Below are 14,536 nucleotides of genomic sequence, written 5' to 3'. Positions count from 1 at the left end.
AATGTATCTAAATAATGGAAGTTGAGGTAGTGTCCTGACTATTTAGTTTATTAATTATTGATATTCAGTAAATAACTTGTGTTAAATGTTTTTGAATATACCCCAATATGTAAAATGATTTACCCTTTTCATTTAAGCTTGTGAAATACTCACCCATATTTGCCAATAGGCATGTAATTGCCTGAACATCAGCTCCTGCAAACACTTCATTCAACTGGCTCACCACTGGCAAACAAAGAGTATGCACCCGAATCCTTCGCTTGCCTGAAAACAAACAAAATATATTGCAACTGAAATAAATAAATTAAAAAAAAAAAAACGCTAGTACTATTAATGTGAACCAATAGGTTAGTGACACCTTTACTCCAACATATACTTAAAAAACTGGCAAAGCAGTTAACTTCTTTTGTTTGTGCTTTATTTACAATGGGGTCAAGTATAATATTTAATCCAGAAACATCCCAACAATTAGATATACAAAGTTCAGTCAGAATTTCAATATTATTTCCTTGTTGCTACATTTGAACATAAAGCATATAAATTTAAAAATAGTAAATAAAAAGATATGAGATTTTGCAGGGTATCGGGGTGTTACTTTGACAGTCTAAAGTGTATGCAACACAGAGAAACTGATTTTCTTCAATGGTGAACACCAGATCTGATATCCAATTGAACGTTGGTAAAATTAAGAATAAATATTCCAGTTAGGGAAGCAAGTTGGTTATGATTGGATCGGTTCTTTATCAAGTCTTTCAACTCTTCAATTGCTTTTCGGTAAAATCAAAACGAAAGTTTAAAACCGAAAAAACCGAACTGTATTTGTGCAGCCAAAGGAACGGAACATACGTATTACACAATGGTTTGCAACCTCAACTAACGTTTATTTACTATGTATTCAATATTATCCCTACTGATAGCAGTCAGAATCAATTGGGTAAGTCTTGTCATAACTTTTGATTTATGTTAACATATTCAAATTATTAAGGGGTGTTAATATGAATTGTCTTGTGGCAGGGCACAAGACAATGTGTGTGTGTGTGTGTGGGGGGGGGGGGGGGGGGGGAATGTAAGGTTGGCAGGGATTCAATCTGTCCCATTCGCTCTTCAACTGCAGCTTTCTGTCTCTGAGTCTAATTCCTGCCGGTAGCCAGACTGGGTCGTGTCACACGTCTACATGTCACTTGTCTACATGCAGCAAAGTGTGTATGTGCTTCATAAAATGCTGAAACTGCCAACGCTTTTTCATCGTATAAAGCATTTGTTTTTCTCTTTTGTTGGTATTGTTTGGTTTGGAATTCTATACAAACATCGGTTTTGGTTTTGGGAAAATCATCCCGAATTTCAGTCATTCTGCATTGGTAGTAAATGGATACAGCTGAAGTATTTTCTCCGCCTATTTTTTTTTAAAATGGGACTATCCCAAGTTCGACATATTTTTGGTAGGCCAGGATATAAAGTATACAGGCTGTAATACATTACCTTTACTGGAGGTGTAAAGAAGAGCAGCCTGAAAGCAAACCAGGGATGTATCAGCCAGACTTTCGTCAATAGACATCTGAACAGCAAATCCAGAGTCCGGATTGACATTGGCAAGAGAAAGCAGGTCAGTAGAACGTACAAAGAAATTGCCATGGAAAGTGTGGATAGAAAGACCTATAATAAAAAAAAATAACCACAAATCATAATCCAGCAAGACTTACCGAGAGCAACTGTGTGTGTAAACTAAAAGGATATGGTCATTTTCTGAAACCATTACAAGGCTTATTAAAAGTAACTTTTACTGTAAACCACCCTTCTTAATGATCCCATAAAAAAAAGAATGTTAGCATTTTCAGCTGCACTGAATAAAGCTTTTTTTTATCAAATCAAATTAATTGCAGTACCTTTGGTGCACCTTATCCTCATGACAGCCTCAAAACCTATCTTTCTGGTGAAATAGCGTCGGAGGTCTTTCTGGAATTTTTCTGTCTGGGCAGGATTGTGAATGTGATGGAAAGACGGGTAGTAAAAAATGGTTCCTCCTGAATATTTGGATATACACGCTGGGGGAAAAAAACATCTGAAGTTAATAAATTTGACCTATAACAAATTATTTACTGGTCAGTTATTTTTGTTAATCTACCTTACCAATAGAAATATCTGTCAATAGATGCATTTAATTATTACACTGTTGTAATGCCTACATTGGATAATGTTGTAATATATATAAGTAAAATATTTAGATAGCATTTTTGTAATATTTATTTTCATTGAAGAAAGAAGAATGTAGAGCTGTTAAGTTATTTTGTACATGCTTTTTTAAAATTGAGCCAGTTTAGTAATGACAGTCAAGGTCGATAACTAGAGCCCCATGAAATTCTTTTTATGTTTTATAATTGTTTTATTTTTCACAAATTTCTTTTTATTTAGTTTTATTTTTTAAATATAATTTTATTACAGATACATGTTAATAAAACAATTTTTGTATTAAACATTATCCGCTTTATTTTAAACATTATGAAATAAATAGACCTCGCACAGAAAAATAATTTAGTTAAGATAATTTCTCATTAGCAGCAGTAACGGTAACGTACAGTCCCCCACTCTTTTTAATTAATTGCCTATTTACAGTAAATACTGCCCATGCCTGCTATAAAAATACAATAAGATTAAAAAAAAAATTAAACTTCATTAAAAACTCTAAATATACATATAAAAAATACATTTATATATATATATATATATATATATATATATATATATATATATATATATATATATATATATATATACATATACATATACATACATACACACATTTATATATATATATATATATATATACATACACACATTTATATATATATATATATATACACATATACATATATATATACACATATATATATATATATATATATATATACACATACACACACACAACTGCAGTGTACACAATTGAAGGCATATGAAAGAGTTTTTTAAAAGATGTACACAAAAAGTTTAAAAGATTAAAAAATCTTTTATTTTCAGGACGTTTCAGGCCAAAAGCCCTTCTTCAGCTGTTTAAAAAGAAAAGTACTGTGGCTGCACTGTGTTTACTCTTCTTTTTAAACAGCTGAAGAAGGGTTTTTGCCTGAAACGTCCTCAAAATAAAAGATTTATTAATCTTTTAAAAAAACGATATTTCATATGCCTATATATATATATATATATATATATATATATATATATATATATATATATATATATATATATATATATATAAAATTACACACACACACAGACACACACACACCTCTAACTATTGTGGGGCTGTCATAATTGCACATAGAACAATCCGCCCATTAAAAAAAAAAAAAAAAAAAGTGATAGGATTTGTACTTCAATCCCATTGCACTGAAGCAGTATACAACAAGCTTGGGGTTTCTCATTATTTAAACACTAAGCAAAGTCAATTCAATTCATTCATTCAAATCCATTCAAAACCAAAACCAGTGCAAAGTTTGCACCATTTGAAATAAAACAAATAATTATCATACTAATACAAAATACAGATGAACCCCTTTTATATCATCTCGCTTAATATCACACCCCGTTTATTACCACGATTTCTGAAAAACCACTTGCCATACACCATAGGTTCTAACTCATTCTAATTTTAACAGTCAGTCTTATACAAATGCACACAAAAAAAACACCAAGTATTGATAGCTCTCATCAGTCGACAATTCATGCCTTTTTTAGATAGACACAGACTGTTTTGTTCCAGTTAATGATACAAAACCTATTTTTCCTGTAGTAAACTATATGCATTTGTTTAAATGTAAATAGACTAAAATGTACAGTATTTAAACACTGCTCTTTAATTCAGTGTTTTTTCTTTTTTCTTGCACTCGTAATGTGCTCATGACCCACTTTATATCACAAATTATGCCTGCATGGCAATCATGATATAAAGCGGGTTCATCTGTACACGCAAACAAGCCATATTTTCCGCAAAAGGAATACACAGCTAATGACGTTTAATGACGCTATCTTTCGACTCCAGTTCCAGCCGACAGTGGCAAAATCTGCACATCATTATTTTGTCACCGTCAGCTGCATACATCCCCTCATGCTCAAATTCTTTGCAGCATTGTTTAATTGTGATGAGCGCTTTAGGCATTTTAGAAACAAACGTCTCTTCTCTTCCATCACAATGCTAGTCAGAGCTTCCGTTTCCCTTCAGACCGTGTCTATGGTAACGGCTGAGCCTTGACAACTATGATTGCAAGTATTTATTTAAAGTATTTTTTGTATAAACCTTCCCATTTAAAAATGTCATTCTAGGTTTGCTTTATAATGATTTTTCTTTTTATTTCCTTTTTTATATTTGCATTATGTTTTATGTTACATTTAGTTTTATTTCGTGTTATTTCATATTTGTGAAAAAAACACAGGGCTCTATTGCTATAGTTGTTTATCTCTAAAAGAGCGCAAATGATATGTTACATTCTTGAATTCTTCTCACCTAAGGATGCCAGGTCCGAGTACTGGGAACTCAAGAGGAAAAGGTCGACTGCGATCTGTTGCCCAGAACAGTCTAGCGCCAGCTTCTTATAAAAATCAGTGGCTGGACCTAGATGTTGCACAACCTTAAGAAAACAAACATATTGGTAAGTTAATATGACTGCTTGCAACAAACATTTTTAAATTTCTCAGTATAAAGAGACTAACAGTATTTAATTACTAGGATTATCAGGCCCTATTCTGTTTTAAGGATTGCTGAGTGTTTAACATTCTCTTCTATTAAACCACTTTGAAAAAATACAGTTAACACTGAAACCTCCCTCGAACAGCTGAAAAAAGGTTTAATAAACTCCAAACTCGATTTAATAAATCAAAATGAACAGTCCTAAATAAAACATGCTTTAAAACAGTCCTCACAATTAGGAATAGGGCCCACAACAAATTCATTACAGATATAAAAAAATATGGCAAATGTTTGTCTTTCCTCTTTTCCATCATAAACACATTTCTACATTTAATAAATATAATTATGAGAAAAATATGTAGCTGAGTGTTTGAACCATTGCTACAGACCTTATTTCTGAATTGAATTACTTTACATAGCAAACTGTCAAATATATATACACTGATGCACAAAAGAAACTCAACTCAGGTATAATGGATTTAATCAAATATTATTTGTTTATTTTAGCAGACGCCTTTATCCAAGGCGACTTACAGAGACTAGGGTGTGTGAACTATGCATCAGCTGCAGAGTCACTTACAATTACGTCTCACCCGAAAGACGGAGCACAAAGAGGTTAAGTGACTTGCTCAGGGTCACACAATGAGTCAGTGGCAGAGGTGGGATTTGAACCAGGGACCTCCTGGTTACAAGCCCTTTTCTTTAACCACTGGACCACACAGCCTCCTATCAAGATACTCACAGAAAATGTGAACAAAAATACAGATCACAGAATTCTGATAAGTTATCAGTTTGAAACGTGCGGGGCATGGTCGTATCTTGGTCGTATCGTATCTTTCGCTGTTCTTGCGTTAATTAAAATCATGTCTTTTCAAATGGCTATTTATACAGATTCTTAAATCAAATCATTTTGGTAATTTTAACTCAACCCAAATACGGAGCACCTGGCTTTTTTATGAACTCACATGACTTGAGCTCAGTATTTTGCCATCCCAAGGAACAATATTACTCAAACAAATCTATCTGCTCACGATTTAAATGTAAATAACATGTGCTCAGTGAGCTACTGATGTAAAAAAGCGTTTTCATTGTGCATCAGTATATATATAAGCACTTGGATAGCCGTTACCCAGATATATGTCAGTCGCGTTTTATCGTCCTTATATCAAAATAAATCCCCATTATATATGTAACAAATTAATGCACTTACCCATCACACACTATTTCCGACTGTCACCAGTTTTTTTTATGAAATCACGACTTGAGCTCAGTATTTTGTTATGCCAAGGAACAAAACTACTCAAACAATTAACAAACCTATCTGCTCACTATTTAAAATGTAACATTATGTATGTGCCCAATGAGCGTTTTTTGAGGAATTTAGACTGTTGCGTTTTCATTGTGCATCAGTACATAATTAATACCTCATACCCTGGAAGACCTAATCATAAATATTAAAAACATATGGAATAAGATGGATGCATATGATGTGGTTGTGGATGTAAGTGATTTTTCATTAGGGTTTTCCATACTACTTTGCCAGTATGCCCTCTAGTGTCCATATTTTGTAATAGTTTAAGTTTTGGGTTACCAAGCATAGATTGAAAGCTCTAAATAGATACTTTATTTTATTTTAGTGTACAGTTTTTTTCTCATTGGTTTCTAATGTACAGTGCTCCAGTGTGTTGCCCATTTACCTTGGTGCTGGATCTTTGGTTGGGATCTTCTCTGGAGTGCAGAAGACCTGCTCCTAAAGAGGGCAACTGTGTCTGAAACACAGAAACCCGGCCCCCTGTCGAAGACATCAGTTTGAAGGCAGCCTGAAGGGCAGGTCCTAGTGCACTATGTGTCTCTCTTGTGTTGGTGAACATGCTGGGCAGTGCATTTAATAAATCCTTCACCAGCTGCATGGAAGAACGAGGAAAACTAAGCATCCAAGAATAACCAACAGATTACAGATTTCAGATTTAGCTGAGTGAGCGAATACAAGCCTTCATTCGCCCAAATGATCAGGCCAACGTTACACAGGCCACCATGACCAATATTCTGATAACATCAGTAACTTGTGTTAAAGAATGCCCATCACAACTGGATGAACAATGGGTCGACATGTTGTAAAAGTGTAAGGCTTAAAAACAGAATAAGGCTTAAAAATAGTGAAAAAAGACAACATTGCAATTGATTGAGCATTTAAAACATCACCATAACACCACCACATACTGTGAAAGATGTAGTATTTTTTTCTATAATTGAAAACATTTTAATAAGAAAGCCATACTTTTAAACAAAAGAAGAAAATAACTAAGAAATACCAGTTGTATTGTAACCATACCTCTTTGCTTTCCTTGAGATTTACCAGCAAACTATCAGGCGTAGGTATAAAGACATCTGCAAAACAAACAAATAGAAACAACTTTATTCAATACATTTACAGTAAAGGATTTTAAACTACATTACAGTATCGGCATATAGCTTGAGGGGGATTTCATTAGGGGCCTCCAAGTAAAACCCGCAAAGACTCTTACGTTAACTGAACAGAATACAGAAGCACAAAAAAAAAGTTTGTCATAAAGGGGTTAACTGTATGTTCAGGAACAAACAAAACAAAATGCAGGCTGTTGTACTGTTACAGTTACGCCATGTGCTGCAGCAGTTAGACTGAACTCTGGCGGGTTTCTGTTGTGGTTTGTAAAGTTAAAGAGTAAGCAAATGCAATGGCATCAAAAACATGGTCAAAAGGGTTTACTCGAACACTATCAAAGTTTTGAAATGTAAAGGTTAAGAATGCCATGTACCGTCAATATCTGAGACAACAAGCATCTGAGGCTGTGATAATCCATCCTGCAAGTTGTAAAAGTGAATAGTGCTGTCAAATGTTATGAATCCTACTCTTGTCCTCGTATCTCCAGGTAGCCTTAAAAAGAGAGACAAGCAATTTACTGTTAAAGCAAGAATCTCCAACATAGCATTAACACAACAACTGTGTACATAGGAAAGACTAACAATGTCCTGTTTAAATACCTACATATTTATGTTTTCAATTTGGTTAGAATAAGATGTCATAATGTGTGTAAGAGACAGTCCTCCTCCTGAACCAAATTTTCAAAACATCATTAATTATAAAATCACTTTAGGTATTACAGAATTTATATGGGGAATAAAAACAATCAGTAATCTAAAATGTTTTCTTGATTTTCACATATGTAACTCTTGAAGTTATCAAATACTAGCTGAAATTCAACATTTCAATATTTCGTGCATGACAAATTGGGGAATGGTAGCCTTATGGTTTACTATAAGTTACTTATCTTGGGTGTCGCACAATGCACTCAGACCCTTTCCCTTTTTTTAAGCTTTTTGCCATTTTTTATTTTTTTAAATTTTTGTTCTTTTCATTTATTTTTTGGTTTTGTGGGTTACTTTAATTTCAGATACATGGCTACCGTAGTGCTCCAGCAATGGGGTTACTAAATAAAGTACCCTGAAGGTCAAAATTCTGGAGCCAAACATAGCCCTCAACCTTCCCCTGGATGAAAGAGGAGGCCATGCACTGGCTCCTGTGGGGTCCGAATGCATAAAGGAACAGACAGACAGACAAACTTTCTACTTTATCCATCCATCTATTATCATTAACCGCTTACTCCTTTACAGGGTCGTGGTGTTTCTTCTTTATATATTAAGATATTCCTAGTAGATAACTTGATCATTATTTTACTATAACTGACACATAGACACTTACTTGTCCAAGTTTTCAAGCAGAGACTGACATAGTACATTCAGGTAACCAGCTTCTACAGCATTGTGAGAAACATCCAAGACAAACAGATAAACAGCAGGCTGAGGAGGGCGAAGCTATCGAGAAGAAAAAAAAATCCTGCAGTTATCTGAGTTCGTCCAAAAAAAAAAAAAAACACCCACAAACAAACAAAAAAAACAACAACATTTTGATCTCTTTTCGAACAGTGTTTACCATATAATCTGAAGAAGCAATAAACTCCACAGTTGAGTTCTGTACTTCTGGACGTTTGTGTGGTTCACCATAAGAACGAGTCAGTGGATTGTACATGAATTCTTCAGGAACTAAAATGAAGTATAAATTAGTAATGTTATTGGAGTAGCATAAACACTTTCTGTAATGATAATAATAAAACAACAACAATTTAGGAACACCAAAACTTGTGGTTCATCACCATCAAGAGAAAGCCATAAAGGAAATAAAGACTTTTTAGGTACAATTTTGCTCTCTTCTGATTCTCTGGTCGAAGTTTTTTTTTTCTCCTCCACAAAAGTGGGTCTAATGATTCCCAGTCAACACAGCAAACAAGGGAATGGTTGAACATACACCAATTAAAAATATAAATAAAGCAGTGAAATGTCTATTGTGCTAAACTTACCATCATTGACTCTGTAGCACAAATTACATTTCCACCTCCTTTGGTCAAGAAAGGATACAAAAGGGTTAATGTACGTTCTGCAAGAGCGGCATCTCACAATGGTGTTGGACGTTATGACAGGTAATTGCTAGAAAAAGTAAAAATACATTTTAGCAGGTGATTTTTTTCCCTATGGAAACACTACATAAACTAAAACTGCACCCAGGACTAAATTATAATAAAGGTGCCAGAATTGGCTTAAAAAGGCTTAAATTTGGGTGGACTAGACTGGACTGCAACAAAGACTGAAAAGCCTGTAACTCAATACATTTCCATGCTCATTTCCATGCTTTTTCTTTTGCAATACTAATACTACAGAATAAATCTAGTGTAAGAGTAGCTACAGAATTTCTTAGAGTGGTTAGTGGTTGGATTATTGTCTGTGGTGCAGCTTCTGTAACAGGCATAAAAATAAACTATTAATCACGTCATCCTACACTTACTATAGAATCAGTTTACCGCTTCTTAGTCTCATTAACCTGCTGAGGACTTTTCCTTAGGGAAGACAGAAGGGCTATTTAGCTACCTTTACCAACTAAACTGTATGCAACTACAAGGTTGTTGGCCTAACACAGCAAGTTAAACCAAAGTATTATGCTAATAGATCTATTCATAGTAAATGGGTAGGTTTTTGGGGTATATTGAGGAAACTTTGTTTTAGAAAAATCTGTAACCGTGCCTGTTTAAGATCAAATCGAACAAAGGCATTCAGATGCAATTAGCCCTACAAGCTTTCACATAAACAATATGTGTGCTGCAGTTCATAAAATTTTTTTTTTTATGTTTTCACTTACATAAAACTGTTACGTTAGTGAAAGAGATTTCTGAAAACAAGTCTGGGATTTACCTACAGCTTTAGCCATGTATGAAATACTATTTCATCTGCTTTATAAAATGTTCATCTATCGCAAGCCAGAAGGTGTTAATTGCAAGACTGGGTAGATTGTACAATGAACATGCAGCAGATTCTTTGTACCAAAAGATAAAAAAAGACAGTGGATAAAAAAAAAAAATGTAAAAAACTCTTGTCATGACACTAACATAGTAAGTAGGGCCACAAACTACTAAGAGGGCATTGATTCAATATGACAAGTCTGCAGTCATTTGAGAGGTCTACGATCAGCCTTCTATCAAAGTCTGTCAGATCAATGTTTTTTTCCCTTTTTGTAAAGAAATATGGAATTTATGTCATGGATGGTATTTGCATAATTAATTAGTGCTGGGACGAACGTCTGATTTTCATGTTCGGATATTTGCTCATAATTTAAACATTTGTTCGTTTTTCCAAAAGTAATTATATTGCTCTGAACGCAGACAGAGGACAGCATAGCAACAGGGGGTGTGGCCGTGGCCCCCGTGTGTGCGCCTTTATTTTACAGCAAGACCTTACAATATGTAACACGTTAAAATAGAAAAATATCCCAGCAGTTCAAGTTAAACGTTGTTTTGTTTATTCCCGAAATATATAGTACATAAAGTTGACAACGCATTTTGTTTATTTTTTTTTCATTCCTTGCCATTGCTTTTTCTTCACAGACACGTTTTCATAAAGTAGTAACATGTGGTTTACTTGTGCCTTTTTGTAGCTGAACAAGCAAACAAAAACTGAAATTTAACTTTAAACACTTCAAATAAAACAAAAGTGGAAATGGCATTGTAAAGTGAAGGGGAAAAAAACTCAGTTTTGGTTCTCCTTTATTTCATTCCACATAACAGGAAGTCGCAACAAAATATATACAGTCTATATAAAAATCACTACACAACATTTTCAAGAAGTTTAGGTACTGTTTAATAGGCATTTCAAAATGACATGCTTGCCTTTTTTCTATCCCATGAGATTCTGGCTCACTCTAAAAGCAGCACAACGCATTTGTCCCAGGTGGCTTTCCATAGAGATCACTAAGGGTGCGCGTGCATAATCTGGTTTGTTTACTTTTTGCTGTCTAAAACTTTTAAATAGAGGCTCAAGAGCTGTTGTGTTGAGTCTGTGTTATCTATCTATCTCACATACCACATGGAGCTCTTTTTCATTTGCCATTTTTTTGAAACTGTTGCGCAAATTCTGGTGAGACGGTAAGTGCAAGGTATTTTGTCATTTGCAGCGAATATGAACATCTGATTTTTGTATCCGAATACATGTCAGAAAATATTTGTTTGAATATTCAGATATTTGTCCCAGCACTAAAATTAATACACCCAATTCTACCAAAGTGTGTGCAACACACAGCAGATATTTCACATCTTTTGTCCTGCCCATGTACATTACAGTCTACACAAAATGTCAAATCTGTTACCGTAAGATCTCTGAAAGGATGAAGAAGCAGGCCAAGGGGCAGTCTGGCTTTATTTAACAATGCTTGTGTCTGAGGAATATTTGTCAGTGTGCATCGGAAAGAGCTGAAAGACAAAATTGAAATAAACACAATTAAAAGGTTTTCTCTATAGGCAGTAAGTAAAACAATATATAATTGTAGTATATTATATAATCTTGTAATACTAAACATTAGACATTTATCATGCAAGTACTGTAGTTTAACAGATGCTTCTAACTTTTATTTGGTACACATACTCTGAACTGCAGTTTGCTTTCTTCAGGTCTGTACTGAGATTAGGTACAGGAGCTTGGACTTCTGTATTGGGAAGAATGTTCCGATCTTGCATTAGATTCACAGGTCTTAGTCCTTCCAGCTGCTGGGCAGGTAGACTCAGTCCCCCCAAGGCTGCAGATAACTGGTTCATAGTGGGGTAAGGCTGCAATACACATGGAGAAGATACCTTAATTAAGCATTGATGGAATTAAGTTGTTTTCTTATACAAATGTTATGTTTTCCAGAACAGTTTTCTCTGTAAGGGCTGGGGTACCCACAACAGCATCGTTCACAAGAAATTGCTGCCTTCTGGTTGTAATTAAAGTTTAACGGCTATGTACTGGTCACACCATTTTTTGTATGAAAGGCTACATAAAAATGTATTGTATTTCAATGCTAGTATGATGGAAAATCACATCACAACAGACAACACACAGGGCCCAAGTTAAAGTCTGCCTACAACACAATTCCATTTAAAAGCACTGAAGTATCTCAAAGCACTTAGAAAGTAAGTACATTATGACAAAACAAGGTGTGTACAGTGACAACAAGAATACTGTGCCATCTAATACGCACATTATTCTATTGTTTTTTTCACTCTGGTCACAAAAAGCTGAGTAATCACAACAAATTTGTTATTTAAAAATTAAAATAATTAATACTTTAATTTCCTGCCAGATGTCATTGTTTACCAGTGTAGACATCAAAATAAAATAAGGGATTTCAGCATAGGAAGAGTTACAACAGATTCAAAGAAATGGATGACCATTATCCTCCGTGATAATAAGTGGTCTAGGCCAGTGGTTTTCAAACTGTGGGGTGCAGAATGTATCCTAGGAGGGGGTGAGAATATTCAGGAATTCTTTCTTTTAAATTAGCACACGTCTTAACCTATAAATATTAACTTAAATCAAATCTTACTACTGACACCTCCTGGCATGTCAAAGTTTTTGGATGGCACTGAGCATCTGACGGGTGCCTTTTAAGCTTGCATATTATTGGACAAAGTCTGCTGCCCTCTGGTGAGGTACAACAGCTTCGACTGTAGCACTGTATTAAGGTCCACTTGTATTAGTATTCGTAGCTATTAAAGTTAGGGGAAACATAGGACTGAAAAGGTGAAGAAAATAGAGCTAAGGAAATAAAGTCCCTGCTTTAGTGCTCACCAGTTAAACCTTATAAAGCCACACCTAACATTTCACCTGGAGTCCTACCTGGGAGTCCTGCTGATAGCCAGGAGGATTGCTGAGGTTAGAGGACTGGGAGTTGGTTGGATGTGAGGACGGTGCTGGGGTCTGTTGGTATGCAGGCTGGAGAGACGGGTATCCATAGCCAAAGGGCTTAGCAGCTTTGGAAGCCTGTGAAACAGGGGGTCCTGGAGGTACTGCCGAAGAGGTATCTGCAAAGAAACAAATACAAGCAAACATTTAATGTTACGTTTTTTATCTCCCCGAAAAAACGATAGTACTGTACAGTAGTACGAGTGCTTCAGGTCAAAACCTATTATAGAAACAAACCAATTGATACAAATTTCAAAGCTCATGTTTAAATGAATACCTGGGTAGCTCCCCCCTTCCATGGCCTCATAATTATTGGGGACTGGGGATGCACTGCTAGTTGTTGAAGAGCTGTCAGCACCTAGAACGAATTACCAAATTTACAACATATTCATTCAATAGACATCTCATTATGTTTCTATATGAATGAGAGATGAATGATCTTGTCACACATGGAACATAAAAGACAATGCAAAGACAGACTTCATCCATTCCATTCTTTGTTATTTTACTTATTAGACTAGTTTGATTGTCCTGTTGTGGACTGTTTATTCACAGTTTATAAGGGCAGTTATACAAGTCGGGAGACAAATGTTCTGTAATCTCAGGATGAATGCACCGTAGACTACAGTCTTGCTTTCTTACAACAGTAAAGAACAACACTGTTACTAAAATATACGAACATACCAACATCAGAAAGATATTAATATATACATATTACCTACAATACACTGCTGAGTATTTTGCTTCAGGAGCTTCGTCTATATTTGCAATACCACCATTTTAATTTTTTCAGCACTATGCTCAGAAATGCTGAGAAGCAGGCAAACAAAAGTTGTTAGATTTTGATATCTAAAAAAGACAAAGCTTGTTGCCTCAAAAACACAAAGCCAGAGAAAAACACTTTTGCTGTAAAACTTCTACATATCAAGCACATTTGTTAATTATTAAAACATTTGTGTTTTGCACTGGAAGAAAAAAGTCCACAATATTGCAGGCAAATTCCTTATTCATTAATAAATGTTTTACACCAGTCCACAGCAGGCCCCTAAAATTCTACTAGTATACAGAGATTTAGGGTATGATGTAAGATGTAGCAAAAAATGTTCTGCATGACACACTTTATGGTAAAATAAGCTTAGAATTAATCATTAAGTAGTTATAAATATAAATGTTGTAATTTGTCCTGTTAAACTTAATTTGCAGCATGGAAAAAGGTTTGGCAGCGAGTAATAAGGATGGCTAATGCAAGCCTAAAACAGATTCCGATACTCCCATACACAGTTTACACTAGCCATGTTTAAAGTTGACTCTGAGGTGGCTAAGGTCTTTCTTTTGTAGTGTAAACGCAGCAGTCCCAGGTCCAGCCGTACTAAAAGTGTCTGGCTCCAGAGGGGGGCTGTGTGATTGCTTTGCTCAGTTTTTTGCTCTGCTGTGAATGTAGTTGTCCATGAGACGGCTCACGATTACTACATACACTTTTGGGCAACGCCTCATTGTCATGGTCGAACAGGCAACAGCAACAGGAAGTTGGAATTGTTACTCGGACAACAGAACCAAAAA

At 35.0% G+C, this 14,536-nt stretch overlaps 1 protein-coding gene across 3 annotated transcripts in view; it reads right to left on the bottom strand.

The window, feature by feature from the left end:
- Positions 1-14,536, bottom strand: part of LOC117409460 (protein transport protein Sec24B) — a 40,902-nt gene that overhangs the window by 11,970 nt on the left and 14,396 nt on the right. For all 3 annotated transcript variants that reach the window (XM_059001879.1, XM_059001887.1, XM_059001889.1), the window contains 14 exons: positions 13,254-13,334; positions 12,911-13,095; positions 11,678-11,859; positions 11,403-11,505; positions 9,070-9,196; positions 8,646-8,755; positions 8,415-8,527; positions 7,471-7,589; positions 7,008-7,063; positions 6,373-6,579; positions 4,493-4,616; positions 1,884-2,042; positions 1,480-1,653; positions 154-264 (listed from right to left, as the gene is read on the bottom strand). In XM_059001879.1, coding sequence (XP_058857862.1) covers positions 154-264; positions 1,480-1,653; positions 1,884-2,042; positions 4,493-4,616; positions 6,373-6,579; positions 7,008-7,063; positions 7,471-7,589; positions 8,415-8,527; positions 8,646-8,755; positions 9,070-9,196; positions 11,403-11,505; positions 11,678-11,859; positions 12,911-13,095; positions 13,254-13,334 — 1,851 coding nt within the window. The remainder of the gene's footprint in view (positions 1-153; positions 265-1,479; positions 1,654-1,883; positions 2,043-4,492; positions 4,617-6,372; positions 6,580-7,007; positions 7,064-7,470; positions 7,590-8,414; positions 8,528-8,645; positions 8,756-9,069; positions 9,197-11,402; positions 11,506-11,677; positions 11,860-12,910; positions 13,096-13,253; positions 13,335-14,536) is intronic.

The sequence above is a fragment of the Acipenser ruthenus genome, chromosome 2, assembly GCF_902713425.1.
Source record: "Acipenser ruthenus chromosome 2, fAciRut3.2 maternal haplotype, whole genome shotgun sequence".
NCBI classification, from domain to species: Eukaryota; Metazoa; Chordata; class Actinopteri; order Acipenseriformes; family Acipenseridae; genus Acipenser; species Acipenser ruthenus.
Note: the sequence above shows the minus strand (reverse complement) of the source record. Positions and strands in the feature narration are given on the sequence as shown.